At 41.4% G+C, this 13317-nt stretch overlaps 1 protein-coding gene across 2 annotated transcripts; it reads right to left on the reverse strand.

Moving 5' to 3' along the window:
- Positions 1-1426: 1426 nt before the first annotated feature.
- CA5A (carbonic anhydrase 5A) lies at positions 1427-12308 on the reverse strand. 2 transcript variants are annotated; one of them, XM_053448788.1, is made up of 7 exons: positions 12068-12308; positions 5115-5312; positions 3527-3645; positions 3191-3286; positions 2943-3005; positions 2062-2217; positions 1427-1689 (listed from the first exon to the last, which is right to left on the reverse strand). In XM_053448788.1, exons 1-7 carry the CDS (start codon positions 12192-12194, stop codon positions 1513-1515), a joined length of 936 nt encoding a protein of 311 aa, XP_053304763.1. In that variant the 5' UTR covers positions 12195-12308; the 3' UTR covers positions 1427-1512. The 2 variants fall into 2 exon arrangements, with proteins under 2 accessions (XP_053304763.1, XP_053304762.1); XM_053448787.1 differs by lacking the exon at positions 12068-12308 and adding an exon at positions 6389-6641.
- Between the last annotated feature and the right edge of the window lie 1009 nt (positions 12309-13317).

Raw genomic sequence — 13317 nt, forward strand, 5'->3', positions numbered from 1 at the left:
TTTCCCAAACTACAGCAGAAAATCAGGAGAAAGTCAGCCAAAAAGTGAAATAATATACATAGCACGTGCCTTAATCCTAAACATTACAGAATTATCCAGCTGTCTTCTTCTGTCTGTTCTAAGAAAGGCAAAGGAACGAGTTTCCCGTAGGATGCATGCTATGATTCCCAAAGGCGACAATGCCCCGTCAGTGCCGGCAAATGGTCCCATCACCAATAAACAACTTGGCATTACAGAGTAAGGGCAGAGAAAAAGGTTTATTAATGGAAAGGCACCTCCACTGGCTTCACGTCCGCTTGGGTAGGTCTAAAATCCCAGGCGACAATGGACATGGTCCAAACGTTTACCTGTCTATGTTACTGGAGTAATGAGCTCCAAAGCATACAGGTGTAAAATTGAACATATTTGGTGTTATGCTGTTCTAAGCGACATACAACCTGCCAGATAACCGTGGCATACGGGACCATATGTACAAAGAGCACATTTGGTGCAAAGTGCTAAGTTAGAAGCATTCGGTAGAAACATCCCATTGGTTTCTATGGTGACTGCTCCATATTTAGAACTTTACTCCAGAATGACTTTTTATAAATGCAGGTGTTTAAGGATTTAATGTAAAATCTGCAAACAACCGTAAACAAATGACCTTAAATCACTGTTTGTGCTTTTTAAATATTTTACACAAAACGTAAAAAAAAGTGTATTTTTTAAAAAAGGGTTTTGCTGCTTTTGATGGTATAACAGCCGAATTAAGTGGAAGGCATCCACCGTTACCCACTACAGCCAGCACCATAAATACAGGGCCCTGTACTACGCTATAATGAAACGTGGGCCCTTTAAGATGAAGGGTCTCAGGGTCTTGCATTAACCCATTGATACTCACGTCATGTTAACAGTCCCAATCAACTCACTGATCCATGGTTCAAACCACAAACAAACAGTAAACAAATATTTAAAGGCACTTAAATCAGGTAGCTGCAAGAAGGAACGTGTGGGAAAAAGCACCTTATTTTCTATTTAAAAAGGCATTAAAAAAAGGCAAAAAAAATCACGATCATCCAATGAGAATGCCCAGTTATGCTGATGCCTGTCTATGTATTATATGATAGGGGTCGTGATGTATAATAAATCCAGCACGGCCTCTGAAAACTCATTCTGAATATCAAGTGTCTGACGGTCATAAAAAAAAATCAATAGACTTTTAGGCCGTGTCGGTCACAGAGCCCTAATTCTCCATCGCTGATTATAATTAAACCACAAAGCAATAAAAGCCAAAGTGGAAATGCTTCTAAACTGTTGGAGCTTAATAAACCGTGAGGTTGAACTGTAACAAACCAAGTGCATTGTGCTGTATTCGATGGAGACATTACCTCTATTTATATATATATATATTTGGATATAAAAGTTCTATTAAAGTTCTAGAGCCCTCTGCTCTACCCATAAATATCGGAATAATTGGAATTATCAGTAACTAAGTGGCCCTGGATACTCGGAGCGACCCTAGAGTTCTCCAGCCTACTGACGCTGGGAATGTTTTTCGGATTTCTTTTTGACGTCAGACAGTTGCAGCGCCGGTTGGAAGGAGGAATGGACAGTGCGGTTCATCAGAGGCTGCAGGGGTCGGAAATTGTCTACCATGTTCTTCTCCTCCTCTCCCACCGCCGAGTAGAGCAGACTGCGGAACACAGCCAGCTGGAAACGGACAGAAAATAGCGTTAATTTCTATTCCGTGCCGTGGATCGATGGCTTCTTGTCTCTGATCAAAGGCAATAACTGAATTCATTAACAGGAGATATCTACAGTCTTTAGGCGGATGAGTATTCCCTGGATTAACAAAGGTGCACTAAAATGAGTTTAATAGAGAATGGAGTAACGAGCACGCTCTAGATTTCTCCATTGTCTAAAAGTCAACGAGGCACCTAAGCATCTGCTCATATGGTACAGCCACCTACGGCCAGGGTGCGAACGTGCGCAGAGAATCATGTAAACAGCGCTGGCTGCATGAAAATACTACAATTCTGGGAATAAAAGCTATTTCTGTCAGACAGTTTCCAGAGCACTCACCTGACTATGGTCCACCTCAATGGGCTTCTTCATGACGATCCAGGTAACGGACTCTGTCAAAGGTGGAGTTGTTAAAGACCCGGCGTATGTCCAGTAATCCCCGCAACTTGGCAGGAGGCAGGAGGCGTCAAAATAATTACATTCTGTAAGAGCATCCTGGAAAAATATAAGAAACACACCAGAGGATTTAATATTTAAGAGGAATGGTCTTACCAGTTTATTAGTTTAAACAGAATACGAAAGACTGTGTACATGGTAATAATGAAGATAAGTTAGAAAGAAGTCATACTTCCTGAGCCGTGTCTGTTCAGAAATCAAGACAAGTGTCCTAGAAGTTCAATAAAATGGAAACTTCTTAAAGTCTTTTTTATCCAAACATCTCAATAATCTGGGAAAAGGCGCAGCTTCTGACATGTACTGTCAGACAACAGGGCTCAAAAAAGGATAAAAGCAGTCTGGCGCTCCCTTGTGGCACAACTTATAAATGCACATGGAAGAGCTGGCAAATAACGTTGGCCACATAGAAACGGAATATGACGGCAGATAAGAAACAATCAGCGCATCTAGTCTGTCCATGCGAGCCACATTGCAAGAAAATGCAAATAATTTTTATCTAAGGATTTTCAGATGCAGCAGTTATCATATAGGCATAAAATGATTTAATCAGATAAAACATTCTGACAGCAGATAGGGGCTGTTTAGTGAGCCTATGTATCCCTTCTTGCTGTCAAACCTCAATGCCTTCGCGTCTTGCGTTACATTTCAGGACAGCCTCTACTGCTTCTGCTGGAAGGATGATCCACTTATTCACCAACCTTATATATAAATATTTAAAAGGAATCAGACGGGATTTTATATATATATATTTTAAAAGGTCATACCTTGTATCTCACAGAAGGCAATATGTCCACCAGCTTCTGCAACTTCTCGTGGTGTTTTCCCAACTGTATGTGGAAAAAGACAGAATGAAAACACGGACTAAAAACAGTCAAGTGATAATTGTTTATGAAATAATGTGTTATTGTTTATTATGGAGGCACATAAATTTAAAGGCTATATCTAGGCATGGTGGCGGTTCTCTCAGCAACAACTACTAGGCCACCAGGATGTAGAACTGAACAAAAATCACCTTTAAGAACACCCCTATAACAGCCAGGCCATTTTCCTCCATGATCGCTTCCTCAAATGTCTTGTATTTAGTGCAATTCCAATGCACCAAGTGAAGCTGAAACATAAAAGCAAAGATTATCAAATGTACTACAACGCTCTAAAGCAGTTTTATTATATTACAGCAAGTTAGCATTTTCAAAAAGACTGATGGAAATAGAAATTTCTTTAACTAAAAAAATAACAGATCTCATCCTACTTATGCCACTTGTTAAGCCATTGCTCTCAAACATATACGTTGCATGCATTTCCAGCTTACGACACACATTGCTTGCATTGCCCTTTGACCTGGACTAACCTCTGCAGGGAACACCTTGCTGTCCACCGTGTGCTCCGACCCCCAGTCATTGTTCACTCCCCAGTGGAAGTGGAATTGCTTCAGTCTGTACGGGTTTTCCAGGGGTCCCCCACTCACCACTAAAAGAAAGGAAAATACATAAAATATGAAACGTCAGTTCACGACGGAATTAATAATTACTAGTGTCGCTTCCAGTACCGTAGTAAACAGATGAACAGTAATGGTCTTTCATATAAACACGAAGAGATTCCAAGATACAAAAGGTGGATTTCCTTTATCATAAAAGAGATCCATGCTATGTCAAATATGACTTAGGTGTAAGGGTGATACAGACAGAAGCTGCACCCCAGAGGCTCAGTATACCTCGGTAAAAAAGAGGCTGACCCCTAAAACCTAAAATCTGTCCTAACTTCCTGAAATGACTTAAGGTGCGCAGACAGCAGCTACCCCCAGACCTTGCTATATTCCTGATTTACAGTTTATACCCTCCACTATAAGAACGAAACATGCACTTTCCGCTAGGAAACGATGTAAGGGCCAGTTTAAACCAAACCAGCAAACATATGCGGCATCCCCCTTGTAAATGCTTGGTGGGATTCTGCAGAATCCTCTCATATGCAATCGCCCTTTTGCTCACTCCCAGCCCTGTAGGGATATATAACTTACACCTTTACATATACATGCTAAGGTTAATACAAGCAGCACGTGAAAGAAACATCTGCACAAAGTAAATAAAAAAGGTGTGAGATGATAGGGTTGCTTATCAAAAATACGTTGTGTTAACAGGAGCAGTAATGACTGATGAAGGCGTCCGGCAGCTGATTAGAGAGCTGTTACGATAATACGCTTCATATCAGCTGCACTCGTACCAAGTGCATAAAAGCGCCTGCAAGAGGAGCGGACGCTGGTTACGAAATAAAGTCATTCTATCGCAACAAGTAAATACTGGCAAATACCATATAATAAGCACTAGGGTGTGGGGGTCGCATGCTATTTTCAAAGCTGATGCTTTGTCTTTAGTAATGAAAGTGTTAATACGGTGAAAAATAACGTGTCGCAATCTCTGAGCTGCCCGGGTTAAAGGGTGCAAACGGTTGCATCACAGACCGAAAGGCAGGTGGGTGATCACGTGGGGAGGGCACGCTGTAAACGCGTTCACAACGTGCACGTTATCACTATTGGAAATGGAGCAGCTGCGGCCGTGAATGCATACAAAACGGTTTATTAATAGAAAAGTGCAGAATAAAAAGAAACAGTTTCACCGACGTGAGATATAGCGGTAACGGGGTGATTTAAATCAGCAGATTTCTGTTTGTAATAACGTAACAATTTAATTGTTACTTTGATCCTTTACCCGTTCTTTTGCTATAACTGGTTACTTTACACAGTACTGAGTGCTCAATGCGAAACTATTTTTACCTTGAGATCTATTGTTAGAGTTCTTAGAATCTCTTTTAACCTACACAGCATAGTTTGTGGAGAGAGCCAAGCCTTCCAACAGATTAGTGCTTGTGAAACCCTACACCTGCTGATGGACCCGTCCGGAGGGCAGGTTTGAGCCCGGAAAATTCCCCTCTCTCTACATTACCTGACTTGTTGGTGGAATCATCGTATTCCACCAGGAAGGCGTATCCGTTGTTCCATATGTGAAGGCACGTGTTGGGGTCATACTGCGTCTTCACCGGCGCCAGCTGAGGGTGATAAACGCTATCGCGGACGCGAATGTCAATCGGCGATTGGCGGGTTCCTCCGGGAATATCATGGGGACCCTTCCACAAAGGATGTACTGCAGGACAGCGAGACACACAAAAAAAAATAATACACACGTTAGCGGACAGGAATCAGCTTACATCATAAATATGCAATTCCCTTTAATATCTGCTACTTATTAGCAAGTTTGGAGATGGGGTCACAAAATAACTTCATGGTGTGCTGCTGGAGATCGTTAATAAAATCGGAAATAAGCAACAGTTCATATCACGGCGCTCTGGTATTTTGCGACTTGTGGGAAGTAAACGGCAAACCTGATTTCATGTTTTATAGAAGATGTCGCCTTGTAAACATGCGCAGGCTTCTCATCCCTAGAGTTACGCAATAGCTAGGAACATAAGCTATTCCAAAACAAAGCATCAAGGTTAGAGGAAACAATATATGCTTGTTTATAAAGAGGGCAATATAAAAAGTGGAGGGGGTGAGTGGTTTTCATGCAGGAGGCTTAGTATATATATATATATATATATATATATATATATATATACACACATATATACACAGACATACACACACATACACACATACACCATAACGTGCTATGTGAGGCTGTCTTATAGGCGGTTTTCGGGATCCAAGACAGTAACGGATCCCTGAGGGATTTCTTACAGTGTACAGAGATATCGCGTGGCTGTCATGGACATGCAACCTATAGAAACCAGTTGCATACTGGGATATGGGATATGGGATATGGGATGGGGGGGCTGTTTACTCAAACCACCTTCAGTTCGCCTGAAATGCCCAAGTTAAAAGTGTCCGCTGAATATATATTTTTAAGGTTTCAGGTGAAAAAAAACATACATTATATTAATACATTTGCTATATATTTGTATATTACGGGACGGACACACATGTACCCCTTACACCGGCGTGTATCCAGGGGCAGAAACACACTCCACAGGCCTTTGGGGGCAATAGTGTATGGAGACATGTTTATATACTGTTCATTAGACACCTCCCTCTCTGGAGTTATGTAACCCGTCCTCTCCCACCAGTCTGGATCCCAGAGCTCCCTTTCCAGCCCAGACCAGACCCCAGCCTCTCTCCACCATACCAGTTAGCACCCCTGCCGGCACCCCGGTCCCCACTCACACTCCACATTCCTGAGCTTGTAGGAGCAGGCAGTGATATTGCACGGTCTGGAGGGCACGCACAGGGGTGGTCTCAGCTTGGGGGTCTTCACGGACCATTTAGGAGACAGCGCCGGCAGGAGCAGCCGTCCGCAGCCGAGAATTACCATGGTAACACCACCGAGAATAATAACCCCCTCACAGAGAGTGCTGAGCGCGAAGCGTGTTCTCCAGCTGTTTGTCACTACCTCGCCAAAAACAACAACGTAACCCCGCCTCTCAGCTTACACGCCCCGCCCAGACTAACCCAACAACGGTGTACAATCGCCACAACTAAGAGCTCCAGCCAATCAAAAGAGCGAGGCCTGGAACGCACAATTCAAACTTCCGGAGTTGTCACATAATTCCAGCCAATCAGTGATCACTTGGCATTTCAACGCCTCTGGCTCCCTCACCTGAGGCAGAAAGTAAATGTATTAATATTTAATAATAATAATATTAATATTTTCTGTATTATATAAGCGTTTACGTTAATAAAAGGCGTATGTAGTATGTATAGACAGGCAAAGACAAACATATTGTTATGTGTAAACACACACATATATATGTATTATTGTTTTATATAGCACCATTATATTTCGCAGAGCTGTAGTTATGATGTAGTTATTTCAAACTTAAAAAACTTTAAAAAAACTGAACAAATCTGCAGTGCAGGGTTAGAGCATTTAATAAGATATTTATGCTACAGAATGTTGTATATATAATGATTTCATTGTAATACGCGCGCCCCAAAATATGAGAGAAAACTTTTTATTTCAGGTGCATGAATGTCTCAACTAAAAATATCAATAAACTGGCCTCTGTATTGTTGTTTTTGGCCCCGACGGGGACTATTAGGTCGAAACCCCGACATGTACCTGGAATAAAGGTTTCTCTCACGTATTTAGGGCTGCGTGGGGTCTTTATATATCATGTAACCGTCTGGGAATTGGATATGGGACCAACCCCTGCTCCTGCTATACCCCCCCCATACTATTCTTCATCATGCTTTGTTTGATTATTAGGGAATTTCACTGCTCTAATAATACTTATTTGAGTGTAACGGCGGGAATTCAATGATCCGGAGATCTCCAGGGCGTGGAGGTTGCAGATTGCGGGTATTAGGGGGCTAGATTGTAGGCTTCTCAGGACAGAAGGGTGTTTAATGTTAGGGTAAGTAGGGGAGGGCAAGTAAGGAAGGTGCTTTTAAAACACTAAGTATTCTACTCTTTTCCACCCGTCCCTAATTTGTGTTTTTTTTTTATCCTATTCTTTTTTTAATCTTCTGTAACATATCCACTTCCAGCAAACACAGGAACTTAGTGTTTGCACATCCTCTGTTCCTACCCCCTCCTTCCTCCCCATCCAGCACAGACTGTACAGTCATACCCTGCCTGCTCCAACTCCAAGGAAATAACGCCAGGAAAAAAAATATAAAACCCACACCCAAAATGAAGAAAAAAAAGAGATTATTTTACGTACATGCCCAGCGGTACTCTCCATGGCAACCCCTGCCCCAGACACCGCTCCCTCTGTGCCAAAAACATACCCAGGCGTACAGCTCGAGGCTGCATATCGGTGCCCGGGGGTGGGTAACCCTTTCATATCTGGGCTTATCACAGTCTTTGCTGTGGATTGTATTCATTATGATAGAATGTCCGTACTCAGTCATTCGAATGTATGAGTGACTCGCACACTCTTAGGGGGGATAATTTACTGAAATCACAGCAACCGCCGGCTTACAGCACATAACAACAGCAGAAAAATAAGTAGGTGTAATAAAAGTGTTTATGTTGGATTTGCAACATTACAAGGAAACAAATTGATTTTTTTGCAATCTGCTACAAAGTCACCCAGCTAAGATCCTTTAGTGCAGGTTTACCATATAGTTTACTGATGAGAAGTATACAATATTTCAGGGCTGCACGTCTTCAATCCTCGAGGGCCACAAATGGGCCAGAAATTCTGTATATTAATGTGTAAACAAATTAGTTGAGATGCCTGTGTACAAGCCGTGACATCAAACATTGGGGCTTGTTCGTGGCCCTCAAGGAATGGAAGTATACAGCTTTGATTTCATTATTGCCAAAAAATCCCCAAATTCATGTTTTTTCTTATGTTTTGCAATCTCCAGGGCTGTTTTGATAATGTGGATCATGGACAGAACCTTCTCCTGAAAGCCCCAAAACATGATCATGGAGGTTCACTGACTGAAGCTGACTATCTGACCCATCTGGAGCTTCTTGAACGTCGCTTCTATGCAGCATTTGGTTCATCTTGTGAAAGTAATTGTGAGTATTGTGTCAAAATGAGTACATTCTGAGCATTGTGTTAAACCGGTATAATCTAATTATCTGAGATCTGGATTAGTACCGAAAAAAAGCCTTAAAAGCAACCCAACGTTTCATTGTGTTGCAATGGCTTATAAATATTAGACATTTATTGTGTATTATTATTCATTTAAAGGTTATTTTAATTAGTTAGAATTATAAATAGGAGTGGTGGTTCTTTATCAATCCTCCGAAAAGAGGACACATGGGAACTGTAATTCTCTGCTGGGATGGGGACAATAATATCAAAAGAACTGGCTAGATCAGTATACATTGCAATGGGTACAGCTGCAGGTGGCGCCTTTTATTTGGCCAACATAGAAAGACATGTACAGGTAAATAATGCGTCTATGTCCACCTTTTGTACAGCTGCGCACATATCTGCCAGCTATTATCCACTATTATAAAGCGTCTCTCATAAAAAGCTTGTTAGCAAAGGCAATTATGCTGACAATTGTTTTTTTTAAAGAGGAGAACGTAATGTACCCTAGCACATAGCAATGGGAGAGATCAGGGGAAAGCCTAAAGGTGAACGCAGCAGGTAAACAAATGCCAAAACAGGGGGTTATCGGTAATCCAATCTACCATTTGGATGAGCTTTCCTCTACTTCCTTTTCCATACGGTATGATATATATATAATTATATATATATATATAATTTATATATAACACTGTCCTGTAAAAACAGAATAGTGCTTAAGCGCTGTGATAGCTTATACATTTATAGTAGTGACGCTGGACAATAAAATCCAAGGTCTATAATGAAGTTAACTAGGTCTGGCAAACGTCACGAGTAGCAATATGCTTTTTGTGAGTTATTAAGAAGCTAAAGTGATTCCCTTTTTATACAAGTTATCTTAGAATGCTAGATGCTGATATACATTTTGTATCCTTTTACCAAGAAAATCTATAGGGTCTGTTTTCTCTAAAGCAATAAACTGATGGGCACTGGGCAATATTTATTAGAAATTGACATTGAAATGCTGTATTTTCATTGCATCATTCTCTTCGTTTTTTGGTTTTCCGTGCTTGAAATTATTTGCACCAAATGTTTATCGTGGCTTTTATTGATCCTAAACGCTTTATTATTGTGTAATGCAGAAGTGTTGTGTTGCATGAATTATTTCTTTCCATCTTTTAGTGGACAAATGTTGTTGCCATATAAGAGTCTTATAAGCTTTCAAGACCTCTTCAGATGTTCACGCGGTCTCAGATATTCACAAAGCACACTCCAAATCGGCACAGCCCTTCATCCAATGCATGGGCATCAATGTGAAGTCAGACATTCGTGTTTGGATAGCCCTTATTTATGTGTCCCTCTTCTGCTTTATTTGCTGAAATGTTAATAGGTTGGCAACCCATTCCCATCAATCTATATCTATTCGAGTTGAATGACTGCCCAGGGAGAACCTGCTGCCTTTCATAAAGCATCCTGGCCCAGGTGCATTCATACCTTGCTTTCTGCTTTAGAGTACACTAAAGGGAGAGTTGTCAGGACAGTTTGTAGGAGAGTTCTGCTTTCCGCCCTCTAGCTATTCATTATGAATGGTCAGCACTGGTAAGTGTCTCACTTATACAGAGCCTGTCAAGCCCTTAATGAAACACAATCTCCTGCCAGCTCTCCATTTAGTGAATAAGCCTCATTGGGTTTTTCCTCCTGTTCTATGCAGAACCAACAGTGGTTGTCTTATGCATGCTTCTTGAATTCAGCAGAAGCACTGGCAATGCTAATGATCATAAGAATAACATCCTTTTTGGGGGAAAAAGTCTGGGAAGAACTATTAACTGGTCACTTGTTTATGGATATGAAGCTCTTTTCATAGAGCATTAGAATTGGTTGAGTAAATTGTTCTAGCTAATATCTCTCTGGTTTGTAAGGAGAGATGGATCTCACGGAGAAGGAGCTGGAGCTTCAATGTAGAAATATTCAGTAAACAGCGAGTCATGGAAACCCTCCAAGTGACTCATAGCCGATACCACAAGCTTTTTTGGGCAGGAAAACAACTTTCCAGCTTAAAGAGAAATTGTAGGTAGGGGTAGTGAGATTCAGGGTAGTGCCTAGGTTTATTTGCTATATTCCTGTGCACTGAACACACAAGCAGTGGCCCATGGCCCGGTACCTTTAATTTTGAGACTTTTTTTCCTATATGTATATAGAAAACAATAATGGTGGGAAGAGTTCAAGTTAAAAGGCTCTGTTCTCTGCAGGTCACTCCACGTGAGCTTCCTGAAGAATGGTTCCCGCAGCTGCAGGGTCTTGTTTAGCAGATAATTCCCCTGTAAAGTACACGCTGTTTACCAACGCCTAGTGCCGGACGTGGAAAGCTTTGCTCCATACCCGCCAAGGCTGTGATTAATTTTTGTAGATGTACAGACCTGATTCAGGTGGAAGTCTATTGTTATTTAGTTATGGCGCAGATTCTCATGCAAATCTTTATCAAAGCATCTTATATATTAACGATTAGGGTGATGGGATTTCCCCAATGAATATGGAATATGGTAGTTGGTATTAAAATCAATGGTGCCCTGCATAATGCATCTTTCTATAAGTACCCCCAGTTAAATAGACATTGAATAGTTGATGTAAAGTTTCGCTTTCATGAGTATATAACCAACCGGTGTTTTGCAACGAGGGCCACCAGGATGGCTGTCATTAAACTACAATTCCCATCATCACCAGAAACTTACAGGTTTCCTATATCCAGCACCCCAGAGGCCATCGTATGTTTAGTGTGAAATTATTTATTTAATGCATTTTCCCTTCAAGAGGCAGAGGCGATGAATGCTCTCAGGGTTCAACTGCGCCAGCATGTTCGTTTTTTGTTTGTCGAGAAGCTCACTTGGCAGCGGTTTAATTACTTGTATCCTATGTTATTGTGAAACATACCTGACACAGGCGAGGTAGTATGTTTTTACAGATTAACCCTCTAGTTGATTGGTTTGATAAAGAAAGGCATAACCTTTAAAGAGCAGGATCCACTTTCAAGGTCCAAGTACCGCAAGATAAGCCAACGTTATTAAATGAGGTTTTGGATGCATTTTTGTCTTTATCCAATGATTATTTATACTTCCAAAGGTGGATCCACATAGGGTTATGGGCCAGTTTTAACTCTTTAGCGATGAGAATTAACTGATATCAAACAGGTCTAGTAATAAAAAAAAACTTAAGCTTACATTACAGTAATCTGCCATGGGACCTCTTGGTACATAGGGGGGGTATAAGTAAACTTTTAGGTACAGTACTCCAACATTGCAGAGGGCCACTGCTTTTCGGAAGGATGACGATTTATTGAAGTGAGTCCAGGGGTAATAGAGAAATAAGCAGTACTTACGGTTTGCGTGTTTATGCTGGAGAGAGCAAGCAGCCAAGTTGCAGTGCCTGACTTGTAAGCCATTCTGGTTGAAGAAGATGCTTTTCCCCAGCTGCTTGCTGAGACATAGGAGAGATTTCAGCTTCATTGTCGGGGCTGTCTGCTGGTTAATGAGTATAGATGATAAGCTGAGGATAGATTGGGTACCCGCCGTGAAATGATGCTCGCTGCCCGTCCTGCACAGATATTGACTGAGCTATGATGGGATCAGATGTCCGGTGAATGTCTTCTCTGAGAATAGTTAATATTCCACCCAGGCCTCCTGATTGGCTGCAAGTTTTAATTGGGCGGAGTCACACTGGCAATGCATGTCAACAGACAGACTGCTCAAAGGCATATTGTTGCAAGCACTGTCTTTCCTTTTTTTTTCATCATACCTGCCAAGAGTCCCAGCTTTCCAGGAAGAGTCACTTGTTTTTACTTTCTGCCCCATTAATCGTCCGCCCTGGTATTTGTCACAGGGTTTAAGACTGTTTTGCTTGTTTTCACAATCTCCGACATCATTCATATGGGATTTAAGAAGCTTATTATTTTTTTGACATAATTATGCAGTACTTTGGAGTAATAATGTTGCCAAGCTGGTGGCAGAGTTCCCTTGCAATCCTTAGTACTCATGTTTGAGATTAGTTTATTTTGATGTGAGGACTTTACTGTGGAAGGAAATGATGTAACGCTTGATAATAAGGGAATAAATTCTTCGAATGCAATGCTGTTTATTATCAAACAATCAAAAAAAGAAGTATACTTTCTTCTCCGAATAAAAGCTCTATTAGTCAACATCAACAGGGTTTAGAGATTGACGCAGAGAGCAGGTGATGTCACCCCTTGGATTTACAGGCCAATTATGGTCTTTTACAGTAACATTTTTCACCTGTTTTTTAACCTTTTCCCTCGTCACCCTATCTGGCCAGCCCACCCTGTTTTACGCTCAGCGTGATTCCATCTCCGACAAAGAGCTCACTAAGTCTGACGAACGGCTTTAGCCTGAGATACAAAAAGGGCTTTTAAATGCTTCACAAATACAAAGGATTCTGTCCACCAAAGTTTGCAGGAGCATCGGAAGGCCACTGCGCAATATAAAGGGCAAACACAGGGGAGGAGGTCCGAGTTGGCCCTGCATAATGTATACGTAATGTAGAGGATTTCCTAAAACTCTCCTTACTGATTTAACTCTACATTCTACAGGGCCAGCTCAGCCCTCCATAACGCAT

The sequence above is a fragment of the Spea bombifrons genome, chromosome 10 (genome assembly GCF_027358695.1).
Source record: "Spea bombifrons isolate aSpeBom1 chromosome 10, aSpeBom1.2.pri, whole genome shotgun sequence".
Lineage (NCBI taxonomy): Eukaryota > Metazoa > Chordata > Amphibia > Anura > Pelobatidae > Spea > Spea bombifrons.

Excerpts from the sequence above, each read along its gene's own strand:
- CA5A (XM_053448787.1), bottom strand. The coding sequence starts at position 6,536 with ATGGTAATTCTCGGCTGCGGACGGCTGCTCCTGCCGGCGCTGTCTCCT. Across the intron at positions 2,218-2,942 it reads TGCCTTCTGTGAGATACAAG|GATGCTCTTACAGAATGTAA; the intron begins GTATGACCTTTT and ends ATATTTTTCCAG. Across the intron at positions 1,690-2,061 it reads TTGAGGTGGACCATAGTCAG|CTGGCTGTGTTCCGCAGTCT; the intron begins GTGAGTGCTCTG and ends GTCCGTTTCCAG.